General features: G+C 44.7%; 1 protein-coding gene across 4 annotated transcripts in view; it reads right to left on the bottom strand.

The window, feature by feature from the left end:
* Positions 1-21,869, bottom strand: part of DPP3 (dipeptidyl peptidase 3) — a 533,904-nt gene that overhangs the window by 98,459 nt on the left and 413,576 nt on the right. For all 4 annotated transcript variants that reach the window (XM_085625440.1, XM_085625443.1, XM_085625441.1 and 1 more), the window contains one exon: positions 21,515-21,694. In XM_085625440.1, the coding sequence (XP_085481566.1) occupies positions 21,515-21,694 (180 nt within the window). The remainder of the gene's footprint in view (positions 1-21,514; positions 21,695-21,869) is intronic.

Here is a 21,869-nt window from a genome sequence, read left to right as displayed (position 1 = left end):
ATGTTGTCGGTGCGGACTAGGACAGCCTTGGCTGATATTTGTTTCTGGAATGCCTTGAGCGCTAGGAAGATGGCTAGTAACTCCAGGTGATTGATGTGGAGTAACTTTTGTTGAGGCGTCCACCTGCCCTGCATGGTGTGATGTAAGATGAGCTCCCCAGCCGGAGAGCGATGCGTCCGCTGTTAGCAGAATCTGTGGAACCGGCTTGAGGAACGGTCGCCCTTTGGAAAGGTTTTTGGTGTTCCACCACTGCAGAGAATGATGCGTGCGACCGTCCACCAACACCAGATCTGTTAGCTGACCTTGAGCCTGGTTCCACTGACGTGCCAGACATTCCTGCAGGGGGCGAATCTGGAGTCTTGCGTGAGGTACTATGAATATGTAAGAGGCCATCATCCCTATCAACTGCATGAACACTCGAGCTGGAAGAGTGTTGCGGCTGAAATTTTGATAGGTAGCTCTGTATGCTTGCCATCCTGGTTTTGCTGGGATATGCAAGCGCTTTTGAGGTGTTTATTGTGGCACCGAGGTACTGTTGTATGTGGGACAGTTGTAGATGAGACTGTGTGGTTTACTTCAAACCCTAAGTCGTGGAGTAGTTGGATTGTGGCGGGAGTGTGATGTATACACTGATGGTATGAGTTGGCTTTTATGAGCCAATCGTCTAAGTATGGGAAGACGTGGATGTGCTGTCTTCTTAGGTGAGCCGCAACTACCGCCAGACACTTGGTGAATACTTTGGGTGCTGTGGTGACTCCGAATGGGAGGGCCTTGAATTGGTAGTGCTGACCGTCCACTACGAACCTGAGATATTTCCTGTGAGAGGTGTGAATGGGAATGTGAAAGTAGGCGTCCTTGAGATCTAGAGTGGCAAGGAAATCGCCTTGCGAGAGAAGAGGAAGGACCTGTTGAAGCATGACCATGTGAAAATGGTCTGAGTATGTACAGGTTTAAGGGTCTGAGGTCTAGGATTGGTCTTAGAGAGCCATCCTTCTTCAGAATGAGGAAGTACAGGGAGTAAACTCCTGTGTTTTGCTGTTGCAGGGGGACTGGTTCTATTGCATGTTTGTGTAGGAGGGAGATTACTTCCTGCTTTAGCAGCGAAAAATGTTCCGGTGACATTGGGCGCTGTCTGGGTGGTATGTTCGGGGGGAAGGGGAGGGGGGGGAGAAGTGAGTTCTAAACAGTAACCCGATTGAATGATTTCTCACCCACCAGTCTGTGGTGATGTTGCTCCAGACAGGTAGGAAATGTAGCAATCGTCCCTCGACCGGAGTGGAATGGTCTGGGGGGAGCGGAGGGAAGTCATTGGGTAGGGGTGGAGGCAGCGCCGGTGTTACTGGCCTTGCCTCTACCTTTGTTATTATTGCCTCTGTAGCCTCCTCTTTGATAACCTCTGGTGAATGTGGTCTGGGTGGGAGTTTTATAAGACGTGGAGGGATTGTCAGAGGAGTAGCCTCTGGAGGTGCCCTTGTAAGAGGAGCGACGAAAGGAACGTCTGGGAGCTTGTGATTGCAAGGCTCCCATTTATTTAGCATTGTCGGTGTCTTTTTTCATCTTTGAGAGACGAATCCACGGCTTGCCCAAATAGATGCTCCTGGTCAAATGGTTGGTTAAGAATGTAAGTCTGAACCTCAGGTTTAAAACCTGAAATGCGTAGCTATGCATGCCTACGCAGAAGGACACGTGTGTTGATGGCTCTGGAGGTGGTGTCTGCCACATCTAGAGCGCAACGAATGGAGGAATTTGTGATGAGCTTACCCTCCTGTATGAGGTCATTGGCCTTAGTTTTGTATCGGTTAGGGAGGTGTAGCAATAGGGACTCCAACTCATCGTAGTGTGCCCTATTGTATCCGGCTAACAAAATCTGAGTGTTGGCGATGTGCCATATATTAGCTGCTTGTGACGCCGAATGTTTACCAGAGGCATCCAAGAGTTTTGACTCCTTGTCTGGAGGTGGAGCGTCCCCTGACGTTTGCGAGTTAGCCCTTTTTCTGGCATTGGAGACCACTAAGGAGTCCAAGGGTATTTGGCCTTCAATGTATATAGGGTCTGCTGTGGCAGCTTTATATCTTTTCTCTATCCTGCGGTTTATAAACCTAGTCCTAACAGGATCTTTGAACACCTCAGGTGCATGTTTGATGACCCCTTTTAACATAGGGAGGACGGAGGTGGACTTGTGTAGTATCAAAAGTGTCCATTAAGAAATCTTCAACAGGGTCCGTATGTAGGGCGACCCCGTGGTATTGTGCAGCTCTGTGAACAAGCTGGGTGAAACCTATGGTATCCTCTGGAGGGGAAGGTCTAGAGGGGTAGATGTTGTCTTGTGGTACGTTAGGGACATCTGGTGTGTTGTAATCGTCCCAGGGGTCTGGGGTATAAGGTGGACTAGGATCCCCTAGTGTTTCATTGTCTGGCCCCTCCCCCATGTCATCAGAGGTGTCATCATCATCGTCCATTGGTGGAGATGGTGTAGGAGAGTGATGTGGAAGTGGAGGAGGTGGTGAAGAAGGGACTCTGAGAGGCGATGTTGCAATGTCTCTCTTTTTAGGTGGTGGAGCCGGTGGAGGAATGTCCAGTGGTCTCTTTTCAGAACTGAGAGTTAGTTGACCAGTCTTTGGGTCTTTTAGAAGAGTTTTTTGGGTGGGATCCGGTTTAAAAAGCTCTTCTGTTGGAGGCTAGTGTTTCTGCGCCGATTTTTTCGGGTCCGAAGGCTTGCGTGGCACTGATTCTGGAGTGGAGTTGTGCTCCTTAGGCTTTGAAGCGTGAGATGTTTTAAGTCTCTGGTGGAGTTTGCGGAAGCGATTGTTTTTTTCGGTTCCGAAGGTTGAGAATGTGAACTCTTCGATAGTGTCTTTTTGCTCGGTTCCGACGGCTTTTTCGGAGTCGAGGGGTCGGTGCCAGTAGGTTTGGGTGCCGAGAGCATGGATGTGGAGGCAGTGGACTGCACTACGGTGGAGGAGGATTTCTTTTTCGGTGCCGGGGCTTGAGGTTAGGCACAGACGGTAGGCTGACTCAAGCCCGACTGGCCTGAAGGCTTAGTTGTGGACTTCTTTGCCGGGCCCGAAGGCGGGGTGTGAGAAGTATTGTCTCGTTGTGCACCTGGACCTGGGCCCAAAGGTGAGGGTGCTACCGAAGCCTTTTTTGGTGCAGGGGGAGGGGGGGGGGGGGGTGTCTGGGGTCGACGTCTCTACTTACTCTAAGCTAATTTTGAACCACTGTCGTAATATGAGAGAATGCCCTTAAAGTAACTTCGTGATCTGTACTTTCTTGTAAATACACTACTATTTGGTCATAGGCATTAGCAATAATCTGTTTATTAATCTCATCAGGATTTATCTTGCCCCATTGCAGGAAGTAACCAGTTTGGCGAACTAGAGCAATGTTTTGTATCCATGCCAGACCATTATTTTTTGATTGGACATCCAACTTAGGGAGAATTAAATTAATACTTTTACCCCTTATAGGTAACCGCCCAATTCCCGCTCTGATGTATGCAGACGACGCGGTGCTAATGGCCCGCAGTACGATAGCCTTAAAGAAGGTCATCGCCTGCTTAGCTAAATATATGTCTAACGTCGGCCTGAACGTCAATATTCCAAAGTCCTACGTTATGAAGTACGGGACCGGTAGTAGTAAAACCCGACCTTTTGTTTTAAACTCTAATGAAATTAAAAGTTCAGACACATTCTCGTATCTTGGAATCCTATTTGACAGAAGGGGGACGTGGTCTCAGGCAGTTAAATCGAGGAAGCTATTATTTCTTAAAGCTGTAGCCGCCTTAATACATTTCAGCAGTAAAAATGGCAAAAGGTCCCCAATAGAATTACTACAAATGTATAATGCTAAGTGTGTTGCAATTGCTATTTACGGAGCAGGCATTTGGGGCTATGAGGATGTGTCAGCCCTGTAGATTATAGAGAATAGGTTCCGGAGATATTTATTGACCCTTCCAGTCAGTACCTCCTCTTTTATTTGCCACACTGAATTAGACATTTGCCATCTCTCGGATATTATAAAAATTCAACCATCACTGTTGTGGTTTAGGATCTGGACCACAGACCAGACAATTTTTAATAGACAAATTCTAATGGACTGCCTTAATTTAGAGGGGGTTAAGAACATAAAATGGCTGGAATATATTAGAAAGTTTATGTTCAACATAGGCCATCCTGAGTATTTTGCCGATCCGACTACAATAGGCTCCATATCAAGGAAGGATTTTAAAAATAAATGTTTGTCTTTTGTGGAAGATCTTAGAAGAGGGGTAGAATTAAAAAAGCCCACAGTTCATGCCTATTACTCCACCTTAACGACCTTTAAAATCCAACCCTACCTTGGGATGCCCATAGGAGATTATAGGAGATTCTTGCTAATTTGCTTCCGTCTGGGAACTATACATAGATCAATTACATTCCCAGAACAGAATGATTGGTCCAAGGATCTGTGTAAATGCCCTTGTGACGGCGTATCGAACCAGACGACCATCCACGTATCATTTTTTTGCAGATTTTATTTGTGGGACAGAAAGAATTGGATTCTGCCCCTCTTGAGGAAAATTGGTCTAAGGCAATGTAGTCCGGCTTTTCTAGCTCTACAATTACTGGAAGATGAATTTACTATTCTATCTGTTTTATCATTTTTAAAGAAGGTTTTTAAATGTAGGAAATCAATTTTTTTGTAAATCATGAAGCAATTCACTAAAACGATCTTCCCTCAAGTGTGATTGTTAACATGTATGCTATGATCCTTTTATGAGTTTTTGTATTGTGCTTTTATGATTATCATGTGATCTAATCGAATAAAGCGTGTTTTGATTTGATTTTGAAATTAATACTTAAGGGCAAATGGTCACTCAGAAAATTGGTACGAGTTTTAAAATTATCAAACCAGGTAGCATAACGATTTGGAACGATTATGAAATCTATTAGCGATTTAAAACCTCTACCAATAAACATATGGTTAAAATCCACAGGCGGGTAACACATCATGTTGGCAAAACCCAGGTCATGTAAGGCTATTATTTCATTGAACTTCTCCCCCCTATCGGAGTGAGCGAAATGAAACATAGGTTCATTCTCTTCATTTTGTACACCACACAACCCACGTTCTGCCTGAGGACAAATACTTGTAATGAAATCGCCCCCCAAATCATAATCATATCCATACCGTTTGAAACCCTTAATTTTCCTAAATGACTAAGATATTACCCATTTTTCCTTTTTCGATATTATTATAAAAAATAACTACACACACTGCTATATTTAAATCCGAATACATGGTTACAATTTGATAATATGTTGTTGATATTGACATTTCAATGTTTAGAACCCCTAACAGGTTTGAAATGTACACACAGATCCCTCCTTTATGTCTCCCATGGGGTGACCGTATTGCTGGCGTATGGAAGGTCTTGTAGCCATCAATATTTACTTCATCCAACAGCCAGGGCTCCTGAAAACATAGGATATCAAAGCTGTGGATGAAGTCCGTCCATACAGAGTTATTCACCCTGGTTTGCAAGCCAGCAATATTCCAGAATAGCACGCTAATACTCACTGTTGAAGTTACATTAGAAATAGTAGCGGCCTGACAATTCAAAACATGTCTAGCCCTCTCGACCTTTATTAAGTCATCGTTCATACATTCATCACAAATTTCTACAGGCAATACTTCGACCAATTCACCCCTGGTACCCATTATCTCTCCTTTATCCATATTAAAACCCCCGTCATTTCTCTTTGGAATTATCTCCCGGAGAATATGGTATACACTACTATCTTCACAGTTGCAGTGATCATTAACATCAACGAGTCATCAACCTTGGGTGTTAAAATATGCGCACAAACATGGTTCTTAAACATCTCATCTGCCCGTCTCATCATGCCTTTTAACATAGGGAGACTCTGACTAGTTCTATGTGAAGACCCTAGTGTCTCAAATAAGAAGTCTTCATCCAAAGCCTCTCTGTGCAGTGTAACTGAAGGATATGCTGCTGCCCTGGAAATCAGCTCTAGATAAGAGACATATTCATCTGGGGGTGATGGATTTGCAGGGCATAGCTCTAGATCATTATCCATGGGTACATCAATATTATAATCATCCCATAGATCTGTTGGCAAAGGGACATTATTATCATCATCTCCTAAATCAGGCTGTGTGTGAGGAGATCCCTGTGGTGTTGTGTAGTGCATCTGAGCTTGGCAGTTGTGGTAAAGTTGAAGATGTTGGAGGTGGAGGAAATGGCAAAGTAGTATGGACAGGACTTGTAGCAATATCCTTCTTTTAAAGAGGAATCTTATATCCAGTGTCCTCTGAACTGACTATTCTTTTGGAAGGCGTTTTAGCTAAAATGTTTACAATATCTGGATTAATGTATAGCTTTTTCTATTTTGGTTCTAATCTGTCCTTCATAATATCTAAGATTGGTTCCAGGGGGTCTAGAAGATTTTTTTTTATTTTGGTGCTGAACCGGACTTGTCGTTTTTGTCCTTCGAAGGAGAAGATTTCGGCTCCGAACCAGACTTGTCTTTTGGAGCGGAATGTTTCGGATCCGAAGACGATCTGTCTCGACTCAATCACGAGTGGGAAGGCTTGACCATTTGTTTTGGTGCCGTGCCCGATGGCGGAGCATTTGAAACATCTGCCCGAAAGCTGGTGGTACCGAAGTCTTATGTTTAGTGAAAGATAATGTATGGCGTATTTTTTTTTTTTTTTTTAAGCTTTGCGACACCCTGTCCTGCTGGAATGTCTTCGGACTGCAATTTGATCGCTAGGTTGGAATCCGATTCTGCGACTGAGAAGGCCTCTTCTTCCGCAGCTGTTGCTTCGTGTTCGGATTTTTCTCAGAAAATATCCGGAGTATGTTGCGTTGCACTTCTCGTCGTCGAGCCCGACAATCTCGAAGAGTTTTTTTCGATCGGAACGTTCGTCAGGCCTCGCAATCTTCTTCTTGTGCTCTGGTGAGAAGCATAAGTTGCAGACTTGGTGTACATCGGTGCAAGGGTACTTGGAGTGGCACCAAGGACAGAATTGAAACGGAGTCCGTTCCATCGGCAGAAGGCTGGACAGACGCGGCTAGACCAGAAGACCGCCCACAATGTTTTCGACCGAAGATGAGAGAATTTCCTGATTGAATGTATACGCGGAGAGAGAGGGAAACGCGTACAATAACAATACCGTCGAGGGTGCAGTGGATTGCGCACTGAGGGGAACTAGAAGGATGGTTTTGAACCGGAGTGCAGCAATACACGTCCGTACCTGATGATAGAAAGAAAACTATCTAACAATGGAGTTGATGCCCATGCACACTATCACCGAAAGGAGGAGTCACGTTACCTCATGACTAGGAAAGACTTCTTCGAAGAAAAACAACTTGCAAACACCTAGATCCAACACTAGATGGCAGGAGAATGCAAAGCATGTTAATCTACAGCACACATGCCTCGAACATAAGAAAATCTCTGGCATAAAAAATGTGAATCCTGATTTAAACTTAGTGCTTGTGAAAACCCTTGCAAGTATCCAGAGAAGATGGCAGTTCATCTATAAATGCAGATATCAAATGTAATTGAGGATCTCAAATGTTATTGCTGCCCAAAATGCAGTCTTCAAGGACTTTGTAAAACTGGTACCCATGCAATCAAAAGGCTTATTAGCCAATATAACAAGCATTGAAAATGCAACAGGTCTCGCCCTCGTTTAAGTTAAAGCAATTCTGTTTGTAATTAGGTGGGTTTTTAGCTTTGCTTTTATTAGTGTTTTTCAAACTTTCATGTACATAACATGCATATGTATGCATACATGTATGCATGCATTTATATAGATATGCAGATGTGTGTATATATATATATATATATTCACTGAAAAAACCATAGGTTTCACACATGTTATAGTTAGCTGTACATTTCACTCGTAAAAAACCAATGAAATTCCCCCGTTATAGTTAGTGCAGGCAACTATAACTCACGCGACCGCAATCCTCTGCTGATGCTAATACTGTATTTAGACACTTATTTGCCCATGTCTTCTTCCATTAAATTTTAGCTATACATATATTACAAATATTTTTTTTTCATAAAGACACATATGTCATCAGCAGAAGATTGCGGTCGCGTGAGTTATAGTTGCCTGCACTAACTATAACGGGGGAATTTCATTGGTTTTTTACGAGTGAAATGTACAGCTAACTATAACATGTGTGAAACCTATGGTTTTTTCAGTGAATTTGCAAGGCTTTTTAAATGCTAATTCCTAACTATAACGTGTGTGAAACCTATGGTTTTTTCAGTGAATTTGTACGGTTTTTTAAATGCTAAGTTACTTTACGCCATTCGTGGCGTGCGCGCCCAGTTAACGCAGTTCGTTCCGTGCGCGCACGGTGCGCTTTGCGCACCGTGCACGCACAGTGAGCACGCGGTGCGCTTCGCGCACCGCGCGCCCACTTTACGCAGTTAGTGCCGTGCACGCACGGTGGTCACGCGGTGCGCTGCGCGCACCGCGTGCCCACGTTATGCGGGATGGGCCATGTACGCACGATGCGCTTCGCGCACCGTGCGCACATGGGGGACATATTATGCGCATCTTTGAGAAATGTATTCTTTATTATTTTCATTTATGTAATAGGCCATGCAAAAATGGTGCTCTTCGGGCACCATTTGCACACGGGGTGGGGAGAATGTGGATATTTTTTTTTTTTTTTAAATTTTTACCGTACGCGTACGGTAAGCGGAATCGGCGATTTTCCGAAAAAAAAACAATTTTTTTTTTGGGCTTGGGGGTTGTTTGGGGACCCCTATATCAATGCTGGGTGGTTAGGATCTCAAGAAACTGCCTCTTTATACATTTTTTTGCTTAGTTTTTGCTGCCCAACTCAGAGAGCGAGAGAGAAAATGGCGGCCGCCGCTTCCTGGTTTCGACCGATTCGAATGTTTACTAAGATCTAAGAGCCAATCAAAATCGCGCTCGCGCACACCACCGTACGCGTACGGTAAGCTTACGGTAAGCGCACCGTAAGCGCACCGTAAGCTGCCACAGATATATATATTGATTTAAAGGCTATTTTCTCAGAATCTACTGAACAGATTTACACCAAACCTACAAAAGGCACTTCCTTGACCTGAGGACTACCTCTCTGCCAAATTTCAAGTAATTCTGTTCAGCCGTTCGGGCTGTAGCTGTGTCTAAAGGTCCTATGGAAAAATGCATGGGAAAAACGCGTTTTGGGACCCCCCTTTTATCTCAGCCCCCGCTTGACGAATCCCCCCGAGACTTTCAGGGTAGGAGCGGAGCATAGCGCCCCACCTATTTTGAAAAATTTGCGAGGATTCGTCGACCGGCGCCAAAGTTATTCAAAATAGAATGTTGCGGATTTCCTATGGAAACGTGGTCCTAACTATAACTACCTACTGGCGACCGCCAGTAGGTAATATATACATACACACAAACACATACATATATAAATGCATATGTATGAGTATATATGTGCATATGTATTGTATTGTAATTGCATTTATATAGCGCCTACTACCCCTGACGAGGCGTCAAAGCGCTTTTTCGGCGAGTAGTACGCTACTCCGGGACCCATAGAGGATTAGTGTTGAATTAGTATAGTGAACCATGCAAGTACATTTTAAGTCGTGGATAGGTTAGTCAGTTAATTGGATTTGGAATGATAGCAGAAGGATAGAGGAGGAAAAAAGGTTTGTATTTATATACCGCTTGTTACCCCTGATGAAGCATGCTATTCAGAAAGCCCATAAAGGATTAGTGGTGAATTAATATGGTGAAATATGAAAGTCATTTCAGTGGTGGATATTAGTCAGTTATTTGGAGTGAGAAGGATAGCGGAGGCATAAAGGGGAAGAAAGGTTTGCATTCATATAGCACTTGTTACCCCTGATGGGCTTTGAAGCACTTTTTGGGCGAGTAGCACACCACTCCGGAACCCACAAAGGAATAGTCTTGAAAATTAGTATAATAAAATATGAAGTAATTTGAGTAGTGGAAATGTTATTCAGTTATTTGGGTAGAGAAGGGTAGGTGGCGGGAAAGAGGTTTGTGTTTATATAGCGCGTGCTACCCCTGATGGGGTTTTGAAGCGCAAGTAGCACGCTACTCTAGAACCCATAAGGATGTGTTGTGTGCGCGTAGAGAGGTAGAGAGAGGTAGAGAGGTAGAGTGGTAGACCGGTAGAGAGGTAGACAGGTAGAGGTAGAGAGTAGTAGAGAGAGGTAGAGATAGAGAGAGAGAGGTAGAGAGTGAGTAGCAGAGAGTAGTAGAGTAAGTAGTAGAGAGAGTAAGTAGTAGAGAGAGTGAGTAGGAGAGAGAGTGAGTAGGAGAGAGAGTGAGTAGGAGAGAGAGTGAGTAGGAGAGAGTGAGTAGGAGAGAGAGTGAGTAGGAGAGAGAGTGAGTAGGAGAGAGAGTGAGTAGGAGAGAGAGTGAGTAGTAGAGAGTGAGTAGTAGAGAGTGAGTAGTAGAGAGTGAGTAGTAGAGTAGTAGAGAGAGCTTTGAATGCCTATGTGTGACTTCATGAAAGATCAGAGTTCACTCGAGTGACAACACAAGAGTTTCTAATCTATTGGCATCTGAAAAGCTTTTACTTCATAGGCGTGGGACAAAACGATTTAAATTCATGCATTTTAAAAAATCACCCCCAATCCTCCCCCGTGACAGCATCGGGAAAAAAAACAGCGAGAACACAGCGCCTCGAATAAACAGATGCCGGGGAAGCGCTGCCTGTGCTGTCTTCTGTGCCAGGGTGGAGATAGCGCCTACAGGCTGCTCGGCGCACACATTGTACTACCAGGAGGACAGGATGGCGTGTTCTCTGCGGCGCTTCGCAGCTCCTTAGCAAGCCTCAGAGGGGGCTCTCCCAGTGCTCCCACAACAAGAGCGGCCAGAGTAACCACGTCTTAACATGGCAACAGGCCATGCATGTGTAAAACATAAATCTTCTGGCTGAGCAATCTCGTGAATCTTGGGTGGAATAATTTACATTGTTTATCGAGCTAATAAGGTAAATGTGGTGTATTAACATTGCAAGTAAAGCTCTACACAGTACCCAAAAAAATCGGCAATGTGAAACATAATATAACCGATCACGCTGGTGATTTATATTAAATGCACGTGGTTGCAATCACGTAACTAAAAAAAGTGATACAATAGAGACACATATTGTGACCGGCTTTTCGCTAAAGCACTGAACCGGGGTTGCTACAATAATTCATTTCTCACCCTGAATTACAACTAAACTAAAAGGTCAACTGTACAGCAGCATCAAGACTGCGGGCATGAGGCCATCACTGGGGAAGAAAGGCAAAGCACAGAGATACCAAACGCGAGGAGAGACAAGCGCGGCCCGTCATGGGACGGACAGTTGATGTGCACGCGGGGGCTGCCTTTACTGGCGGCGGAAAAAAAAAAGTCCAGTGTATCACGCCGCCAGTAAAGGGTCCAATACCAGCGTGCATATCTTCTGTCTCAGTTTGTCTCCCCGCGTGCACGCTGGAATCGTATCGATTCCAAAAGGTCTCTCATGGCATAGCAGCGCATGCGCCAATTTCGCCAGGCCGAGACCTAAAAAGCAGGTCTAGTTTAAAACAAAAAATAGGGAAAAAATGCCATTTAAAGCACTGTATAACAAATATGTATTTGTAAGTTTTGTATTACACCACTGTATGTTTCCTTGAGGGGACTTTAGGGAGTTCTGGACATAGATACAAATAGTGTCGTAAGAAGTGTGGATCTTGTCCATATGTACTATGCAGTATTTACTCTGTATACAGTCAGTTGTAAGCAAGTTTGTAGATCTTGGTTTTCAGTAGCTTACTGAGGCATATATAGTTCAGGTAAATACTCAAATGAGGTTCACAAGCACTCCCAAGATGAGGGATCCTTGGAACCAAGAGGTCTACCTCAAGGCTCCAGCCGTCTGAAGGTACATTGGTTAGGAGGTGTGTGGATGTGTGGTTTCTGGATGGTAAGAACTCTAGAGCTACTGTGTGTAGATAATTAGAAGCTTTCTCGCAGTATGCTCAGAGTATCATGCAAAACCTTTTAACGTGATCCCTGCCTCCTACAGAAGCCAATACTGAGTAGGTTTGATGTTGTGGTGTCTGCAAAGGTTTAAGTACAGTCGAAGCTTAGTTTTGCAGCCTTTAAAACCCGTCTATGATGTACCAAGTGTAGCTAACAGTGCAATCGTTTAGGTGTGTCAAGCAAAGCTTTTTTTAAATTTATTTATTTGCTTGGTTAATTAAAACCATTGCATACAGCTGAAGATAAAACCAATCCATACAGTATCAACACTCAAACTTCATAAAAAGACATAAAACATGTTCTCTGTTACTACCAGCAAAAATAAGTCTAAAAACAAATTGCACTGTTGACGTTCTTGTGTGAAAAACATCAATTTCACGGATTCTTTTTAGACTCATTTAGACCCCTCCCCATGAAACACAAAGGAAATAAAATTGAATAAATCCTGTGGAGCGGTGTACTATTATTTTGTCTCTTTGTTTAATTTTTAAAGTGCGTACAGCTGGTACAAAGTGCTTCCCTTATTTCAGGTAATAAAGTGCATACTGCTTAAGCAAGACTGCTCCTAAAATATTAACTAGCCTTAAACTTTCTCTGGCTCTGTACCCCTGATGTCTATTTTAGGAGCGATTTTGAAAGATTTGGTCCCTGGCAAGCTGGGGGGGCTTAGGCTGCCACTTAGCAGGTAATTTCTACTTGTCTGCAGGTGCTAATTTTGCAGGTGCAAACAGATGGGCTTTATTTGCAAAGTGCGTATGGCTTGTGCAGAAATTCCCTTATGTCAAGTAATGAAGTAGCTTCGGTTTGTGCAAACTGCTCCTAAAAGGGTTTCCTAGCCTTAATCTTAGTCTAGACCGATACCCCTAAGCTTGCTCATTTGTAAAGTGCTTGTTGCTAGTGCACAGAATGCATCCCTAAGTCAAGTAATTAAGTGCATACAGCTTGTGCAAAAATGCTCCTAAAAGGGCTTCAAAGCCTTAATGGATCTATGAATTTGACAAAGGCATTCATTCTCTGTAATGCTTGATTTTTTCAGCCAAATTGAAGACTGACCCGGGCTGGCGACGCTGTTTTTGGTATGGAAAACACAAATTTGTAGGCTTTTATTTGGAGCTTGTTGAGCATTACTGATTCTAGACCATGCATGATTTTCATGCTATATTTCACTGTGGGCGTGAGCTGTGCCATCATTACTGTTAGTAGATGGCTGAATGACCAGCAGCAGAGATCCTTTCTTCACAGTTTGGATCCAAAGATTAATGAATTTGCTTTTGCCTGTATGGCGATTAGATAATGTCTGAAGGCCATTTGATGTTCCATGTTGATGCATAGATATTTATATGTAATGGCAACCTCAACCTTTTATCCTCTATAAACCAGGTGAATGACTTACTTGGTATCTACCAGTTGGACCACTTTGGTTTTGTTTACGTTTAGTTGTAAGCCTTGCTGCTCCAAATATGTTTTTAAAGCATTCATAATGCATTGCAGGCCTATTGGTGTTTGACTCGAGAACTATATCATCAGCATACTGCAAGCATCCTATTTTTTTCCTGTTACCAAGGTTGGAGGATGGCTTTTTTCTCAGGGAAGATAACGTACAAGGTCTGCTAGATATAGGTTGAGGAGGCTTGGGCTAGCATGCAGCCCTGTTTGAGGCCATTCATAGTGGACATTTTTTGCATGACTTAAGTCCCGTATCCTATTTTGACCTGTGCCCAGGTTTCGGTAGGCAGTACTTTAATTGCCTTTAACAAACCTCTTGGGATACCCCATTCTTCCAGTTTCACCCAGAGGCGGCCACGTGGGACTGGGTCGAAGGCCGATTTAAGGTGGACAAAAGATGAGAACAGACTAGTTTTGAACAGTTTAGCTGTTTCTGCCAAGATAGTAAGTGCTGTTGGATTTGTACGGGGTACCCATACGTGATCTAAACCCGGTTGTATTTGTGGTATCAGGTTGTATTCCATACTTGGAAATCTTCCAATAAACATGATGCGTATATTTTTGCTACGTTGTCAATAAGAGCAATTAGCCTGTAGTTACTTGGAGAGGTTGGATATCCATTCTCGTAGATGGGATTGAACATGTTACCTTTCCATGATCCTAGGATGATATCTGTCCGAAAAAGTAGCTCAAAAAGGGGAGCTCAATAGCAAGCCCTGTAGGTAATGTCCTGCTTAAAAAGTGTATTGGGGAGACCATTCTGGCCCGCAACCCCTTTTGGCTTCAGTTTCTTAAGCATGTTTTCTAGTTTGTTGATATCCACTATCGAAACTACATTGTTCATGTTGTTTCTCCTGTAGCTCCAGATTTCTGCAGGTTCCGGTTGGTTGCCATAAGTTGCCTGTTCTGCCGTCAATTCATGGGTCTCACAGGTTTCTTCTTTGCCTGATGGGTGCCCAAACTGCTTTGTTTGGGCAAACTTTGTCCTCCCCAAGAGTGGCTGGCAAGGCGTACATTTCCAGAATATGGGCTTACCAGGCTTCATCTGATATTCCCGCGTTTTAGTGTTGGGCATTTCTTGTTACCAGCCCATGGATCACTTGCCAAAATAATTTGCTGTTCGGTTGTTTGCTGGAATATAAAAGCTTGTTCCAGATTTTTTCTTCTTACTGTCTAGCATTCCTTGTGGTATTGTAATCTCAGGTTCTGCAGTGGGGATTTTTCAACCCTCTTCCCTTTCTTTGCACTTGCTGTATACCGGCTTTCCCTTCCGTAGTGACTGGGACCATTCCTTATGCTTCTTGTAGGAAGCTGGCTCTGTATATACTATACCAAAGTAAGGTATAGTGTGCACAGAGTCCAGCGGATCGCCAAAGGTAGGCAGAGGTAAAAGTAGATAGCACCTTACTCTCTATTTGTGGTAGTGTGGGACAGCAGTACGGCTTTATCAGAGGGTAGTGTTAAGCATTTGTTGTATAAACTCAGGCAAGAAATGATGTCACACACTCAAAGACTGAACTCCGACTAATTTGTTTGTATGAAAATATTATTTAGTTATTTTATTTCTAGAACCAAGTAAAGCCTGGTGCAGGTAAGTGAAATTATACTTTGCAAGTTTTCATGCAGTGAATTACAGTTGAATGCAGGTTCAAATGCAGCAATTACTTTTAGTTACTTTACATATTACTGTGCATGTTACTTTTTAAGTTACTTTTGCTAACCATTGTGATATGCCTAGATATCACACTGGGACATCTCCTAGACAAAAGGTAAGTAATACAGTTTTTTGTATATTTGCAGTTTAACATTTTTATACAAACCAACTCCACAATTTTTCAAAGAAAATAAGTCAATGCAATCCTATGGAAGGAAATAAAGTTATCAGTTCACAGGTTGGTACTTTTTTGTGGGAGTTAGTACTCTGGGGTTAGCACCAGGGTTCCCCCAGAGTCAAGGATGCACTCTTCAAGCCCCCTCAGTGGCACTAGGGAGGCCGGGTGCAGAGTGCTGAGGCCCACTGTTATTCAATGGGGGATAGGGGCCTCCGGTTGGTGACTGCTCAAGGGCAGGCCACAAGGTTGTGGGAGCAAAGCTCCTGGTGTTAGGCTCAGGGCAAAGGGGGATCCGGTTAAGCACACAAAGCCCACCCACAGGGGCGGTCGGGTGCAGGGTGCCGGTTTGGCGTAAGGTGCCCTGTTGTTTTCAATGGGAATTCTCTGGTTGCAACTAACACTGCCGGCTCGGGGACAAAAATCTTCTGGAGGCAACCACCGGTTGGAGAGGTAAGTTGGAATGCCTGGGGAAGCTGGGACACAGTCCGTCGAGCTACCCAAGGCTGTGGGACGTCGGGTGCAGGGGTGTCTTTAGGTGTTGGGTTTTTGTTTTATCAGCTCCGGTCGTAGTTGGGGGGGATCCTCCAGAAAGGGCTGTATGCGTAGATTAGAGATTCGAGGCAGGTCAGAGATCACCAGATCTCCGGTAAGGATCCTCAGGGAGACCTGCTCGTGGTTTTGACCCTAAATACTAAATTAAGGGGTGTTACAGGTAGGTACAGGTCGGGACCAATGGGTCCCTTTCTGGTGGTGAGTACACCCCCTATAATGCCACACTCCAGTGGGAGGGGGGATATGCCTCTCTCTGGTTGGCTGCACCCCCCCCAATCTGCTAGATGGCGGGACTGAGATTTGTGCTTCACCTCGCCACCCCCACCTGAGGGGTGGGGTTGGTAAAGGTAGACACACCTCTCCCTCACTTAGTTTTCCCACTGATTCTCCCACCCAAAGAGGGGGGCAGACTAGGTGGGGGGCAGTTGCTGGAAGCAGCAAATGGCTTGGGTAGCTCACAAAGGCCTTTGAAGCATCCCCTTGGTGCACCCTGCCCATCCTGGGGGAAGGAGGCTTGGCACCTCATCCCTGGATGAGCATTGTTTCAGACCCCCCCTCCCCAAGAGCTGCAGACTTCCGACCCAGGGGTCCAGAAACATGTCTGGTGGTGGCAGCTGGCGAGCAGCCACTCAGCCAGCACACTAGAGTTAGGTCGTTTAAGATGCCCTCTGAGTGCATTTTTCATTAAACCCCACACCAGTGGCATCAGTGTAGGTTTAATGTGCTGAGAAGTTTGATACAAAACTTCCCAGTTTTCAGTAAAGCCATTATGGTGCTGTGAAGTTCGTAATGACATACTCCCAGCACCATATACATCTAATGGCATTAATGCACTTACAATGTCTACTGGTATAGTGCACCCAGCTAGAGGGGTGGCTGACCTATGCCAGTGCAGTGGGTTGTAGGCATGGCATGTCGACTCTTCACTTTGTTCTGCACCACAACACACAGTCCGCAATGGCAATGTGTGTGTGTAAAGGTACAGGTCCTCTAAGGGTGGCACAATAAGTGCTGCAGCTCTTAGAGGCCTTCTCTGGCCACATTGCCCTTGGTACCTATGGTACCATTTACAAGGGACAATGGTAAATTTGTCCTTGGCTGGGGAGCTACTGTTGCAGACCAAGAACGGGCTCAGACCGTATAAGTGCACCTTTCAATGGGGTTGATGATGGTGGGGGGGGGGGGGGGGGGGTTAGTTCAATTTTCATAGACATCATGCATGGTTAATGTTTCTTTTTCCCAATGTGCCTTTGCGCATAGGAGATCACTCGACATTGCTTCGCTGTAGAATGCAGCATGCCGTCTTGTTATTCAATGCCGACGCGTTTCAGAATATCAAATCCCTTCTTCATGGGCAGCAAACAAGCACCTGAAGCTCTTGTGGTAATATTGTTTCCTTTTAATTACTTCATTAGTATGACTGCCCCCAGTGGGCGTGTTATCCATTGCCTTCTGGGACATTGAGTCCTACCATGTGAGAGGGACTATTTCCTTTAGTAAGGTCAGGTACATAGTTTTCATTAACAATCCTTATTAGCCTTAGTAGGTAGTGGAACCATGATTGCAGGCTTAATTTGCATGTGAAGTGCTGTACTGTCGAAGCCCTGAAAGTTCAGAACTGCAGTCTCGCAAGCTGGTTTGCACTTCTCCCCCAGCCTGTGATGGTGCTCCTCCCCATGTTCGGCCGCCGTGTAAAATCTTTTTCCCAATGTGCCTTTGCGCATAGGAGCTCACTCGACATTGCGTCGCTGTAGAATGCAGCATGCCGTCTTGTTTCACTTTAAATTATTCAATGCTCACGCAATTCAGGATATCAAATCCCTTCTTCATGGGCAACAAATAAGCAACTGAAGCTCTTGTGGTAATATTGTTTCCTTTTAATTATTTCATTAGTGTGACCGCCCCCAGTGGGCGTGTTATCCATTGCCTTCTGGGACATTGAGTCCTACCATGTGAGAGGGACTATTTCCTTTAGTAAGGTCAGGTACATAGTTTTCATTAACAATCCTTATTAGCCTTAGTAGGTAGTGGAACCATGATTGCAGGCTTAATTTGCATGTGAAGTGCTGTACTGTTGAAGCCCTGAAAGTTCAGAACTGCAGTCTCGCAAGCTGGTTTGCACTTCTCCCCCAGCCTGTGATGGTGCTCCTCCCCATGGCCGGCCGCCGTGTAAAATCTTTTTCCCAATGTGCCTTTGCGCATAGGAGCTCACTCGACATTGCGTCGCTGTAGAATGCAGCATGCCGTCTTGTTTCACTTTAAATTATTCAATGCTCACGCAATTCAGGATATCAAATCCCTTCTTCATGGGCAGCAAATAAGCAACTGAAGCTCTTGTGGTAATATTGTTTCCTTTTAATTATTTCATTAGTGTGACCGCCCCCAGTGGGCGTGTTATCCATTGCCTTCTGGGACATTGAGTCCTACCATGTGAGAGGGACTATTTCCTTTAGTAAGGTCAGGTATATAGTTTGTATTAACAATCCTTATCAGCCTTAGTAGGTAGTGGAACCATGATTGCAGGCTTAATTTGCATGTAAAGCGCTGTACTGTCGAAGCTCTGAAAGTTCAGAACTGCAGTCTCGCAAGCTGGTTTGCACATCTCCCCCAGCCTGTGATGGTGCTCCTCCCCACGGCCGGCCGCCGTGTAAAATCTTTTTCCGAATGTGCCTTTGCGCAGGGGCATAATACAGGCCCTCGCGGTGCGGGGGGGCACCAATCTCCAAGGGGCCCCTCATCACTGCACTTTTCGTTACGCCAGTGCCTTTGCGCATAGGAGGTCACTCAACTTTGCTTCGCTGTAGAATGCAGCATGCCGTATTGTTTCACTTTAAATTATTCAATGCTGACGCGTTTCAGGATATCAAATGTTTATTAATGTTGTTTCTGTAAATGTAATGAGTGGTTGATCCCGAATTTCGGGGGACTTGAGCAGGATTTTGGAGGTGGCTTGAGTAGAACTAAGGCTGAGGAAATCCCAGCAACTGAGAATCAAACGATTCAGGGATGAGAATGATTCTGATCTACTGGTTTGTGTACTTCTGCTTGCATTGTACAGGTATTTTTACTCAATTAATTTACTTCTGAGGAGGGTACATTGTATGGGTTTTCCTTATCTATAGAGAGCTTCACCGTCCCCGGCGCGGGTCCTGGGTTGGATAATGGTGGGGTTATTGTATTTGCCATAGTGTTTGAATTCTCTAATTTTTTCTGGGTTAAAAAAAAAAATCTGTTATTTTGTAGCCCTCTTTTTTATGCACTGTTGAGATCTTGCCCTTTTTGATTTTCTGTTACGATGAAGATGTTTTCAATTTTGTTACTCTATCATCCTCCAGGCAAATTTCTGAGTCCTGTTCTGGTATTCATGCTCTTTATAGCGCCTTTGTGTTGCCGTGACCTGGGTCACCTCTCTTTCTCCCATACTGCACTGTTCTCAATATGTCTCCTTTCAGCCCCTTCTCCGTTTGAACTTTATAAAAATAGTCCTGCAGATTAAACTTTGCTTGCCCACTTCTGTGATAGACAATTTCTGAGCTTCCCTCCCTATGGGGTAATCTCCTGGGTCCATCAGAATCCTTGCTGATTTACAGAACCCGTGGGTTCTGTTTCAGCCTTTTCCTGTTCTGTCAAATTCAGCCTGGGGTTTACATGCGGATCTTTGCTTATGGGACCGTTGGAGGAGCGAGAGGAGAATTGTGACAGCAATGTTTAAATGCAAGGTTGCAGCTAGGTTTACATTTGAGGGTGTTTCCCCCCTTCAGGGGAGGACTGGGCTGCGGGGGGTGCAGTTTGCGCAATTTCTTCTGTTTTATTCTGGCGGCGCCTACTTCCGGGGAATCCCCTGCTACACCAAGGGGGCCTGGACGTCTCAATGATGAGACTCACTCGGGGAGCACACTAGTTACTCCCCACCACCTGTCCCGCATGCTTCACTGCCCAACAGCCCCCCACTGCCTTAATTAGGGTGACCAACTGGCATTGGTGCAAATTCAGGACAGTGAGTGTAAAAATTCAGGACAAAGGGTGGTGCGATCGGTGCCCGGTTAAAATTACGGACAAATGGCGTCCGTTAAAGAATCCTTCACGGACAACGGACAGACGGACGAAATTACGGACCGTCCGTGAAATTTACGGACGGTTGGTCACCCTAGCCTTAATCAATATTCCACTCACAGTAAATTGGCAGTCTGTGGACGATACCTGGTGCTTAAAAGTGCATGTGTCTTTTTGCAACCTTTTCACTTTTTATTGGACCGTGAATTAATTTTCAAGCCACTTACTGCATACCGACCTCTCTCTACGTCATGACCACCAGCTGTTAATCTGAATGGCGAAGCTAACTGTTGTTTGCCTCAGGCCCGGTGTCTAAGGCCAGGATCCCAGGTGCGGGACGGTGAAAATGGGTGCCTCCACGGATGCGGGTATAACAACGCTTGGGTGCAATGACTTGGTGGGCGGTCACAAGCCGCACCGGCTTAATACCAGCCTATTGAAGCGGCCACGTCATGTTGCACTGCCCTCTGCCCGTCGCCTGCTGCCTCCTGTCTTCAGGCCTGTGTTGGGTGGTAGGATAGCTGGGCAGTGGGGCAAACCGGGAGAAAACAACGCCAGCTGTGCGCGTCTTTCTCAGACTCTGCGATGCGGTAATGCCACCTGGCCGCACTTGAGGATTGATTTCCTGGTAACCAGAAAAGAGACAGTGCATGCTTTCTTGGACACATCTGGAGTCAGGCAAGCCCCACTCAGGACCCAACTGGAAATTACATCTCAGATGGCTGAGGGATATGGCAATCAGAAGTGCACTTAACACAACCATGCGCTTATACTTTACTGAGAATGCTGATACAGCGCTGAATGTTGGAAGTAACAGTACAGGAATTCTGTAGAGGTACTAATGTTGGTATCTGGAAGACTGGAGTACAGGTGGTAAATATTAATGAACAGTTTATGCAGGTTTTAGCTGAAAGGCCACACAAACCCCCCGTCATGTCTGGAGAGTGTGTAGGTGGTACCCAAGAGTCAAACATACAAGTACACTAGGATACTATAATAAAGGCCAACTGAATTTTGTATAGAGTACTCGTGTTTACTGAACATAAAGCTGAAAGGAGTGTTCAAAGGAGGACCATAGATGAGATGTCAATACTTTCAAGAAGTCAATGATGGTTCTGGTACTCAAGCCAAGTCCACTGCAGGTCATACAGGCCACAATCCTTTATTGAACACAAACAACAAGATTCTGGCCATCGTGCTGGTTAATCAGTTGCCCTCCTAAGTACCCTCAACCCTGCTCATCCAGAAAACATTTACACCTGGTAGAAATACCATGTCAAATCTTAGAAGACTTTTCATTTTATCGGATACTGACTGTTGGTACATGGAAATGCCATTAATCCTCAATAATCCAAATAACCCTTTTTCTCTATTTAGCAGACAGAGCACGGCACATGCAAATGAGGTGACAGTGCAAGATCATGCTGTACACCCACACTCTATCATTACATCTTTACCCAGAAGACAGCATTCATCCAACTCATAATGCAAGGTGTTATCGGCACAGGCAGTAGTCACCTTACTGAGGCTGTCAGAGGAATATCTGATGATTTCTCTAGCCACAAATTCGTAAATAAATGGTCTTTTTTTACCTGGAGACGACGCAGAAACTTCTCTATTGCAGCTTTGCCCACTGTAAGGATCTTCGCTCGGTCCAGGGTGATGACAGCATCTGGCTTTCCATCCGCTCCAGTAGTTTGCTGGATGGTGACCAATCTGTCCCCAGCTTCCAGCAACACACTCAAGATAGCAAAACGTGCCTGCATGTGCGACTAGCAGGAGAGAAACATCGGATAAGAAATGTGAGAAATATTTCTGCAATATATAGGCAGCTCTGTTTGAAAAGTACCACATAAATAAATCTCACAATACCATGATTCATCCTTTTGCCCCTAAGTCCCTCAAGTCCTTTTCTATTAAACATGAACAAATAATGTTAATATGAAA

The sequence above is a fragment of the Triturus cristatus genome, chromosome 9, assembly GCF_964204655.1.
Source record: "Triturus cristatus chromosome 9, aTriCri1.1, whole genome shotgun sequence".
Lineage (NCBI taxonomy): Eukaryota > Metazoa > Chordata > Amphibia > Caudata > Salamandridae > Triturus > Triturus cristatus.
Note: the sequence above shows the minus strand (reverse complement) of the source record. Positions and strands in the feature narration are given on the sequence as shown.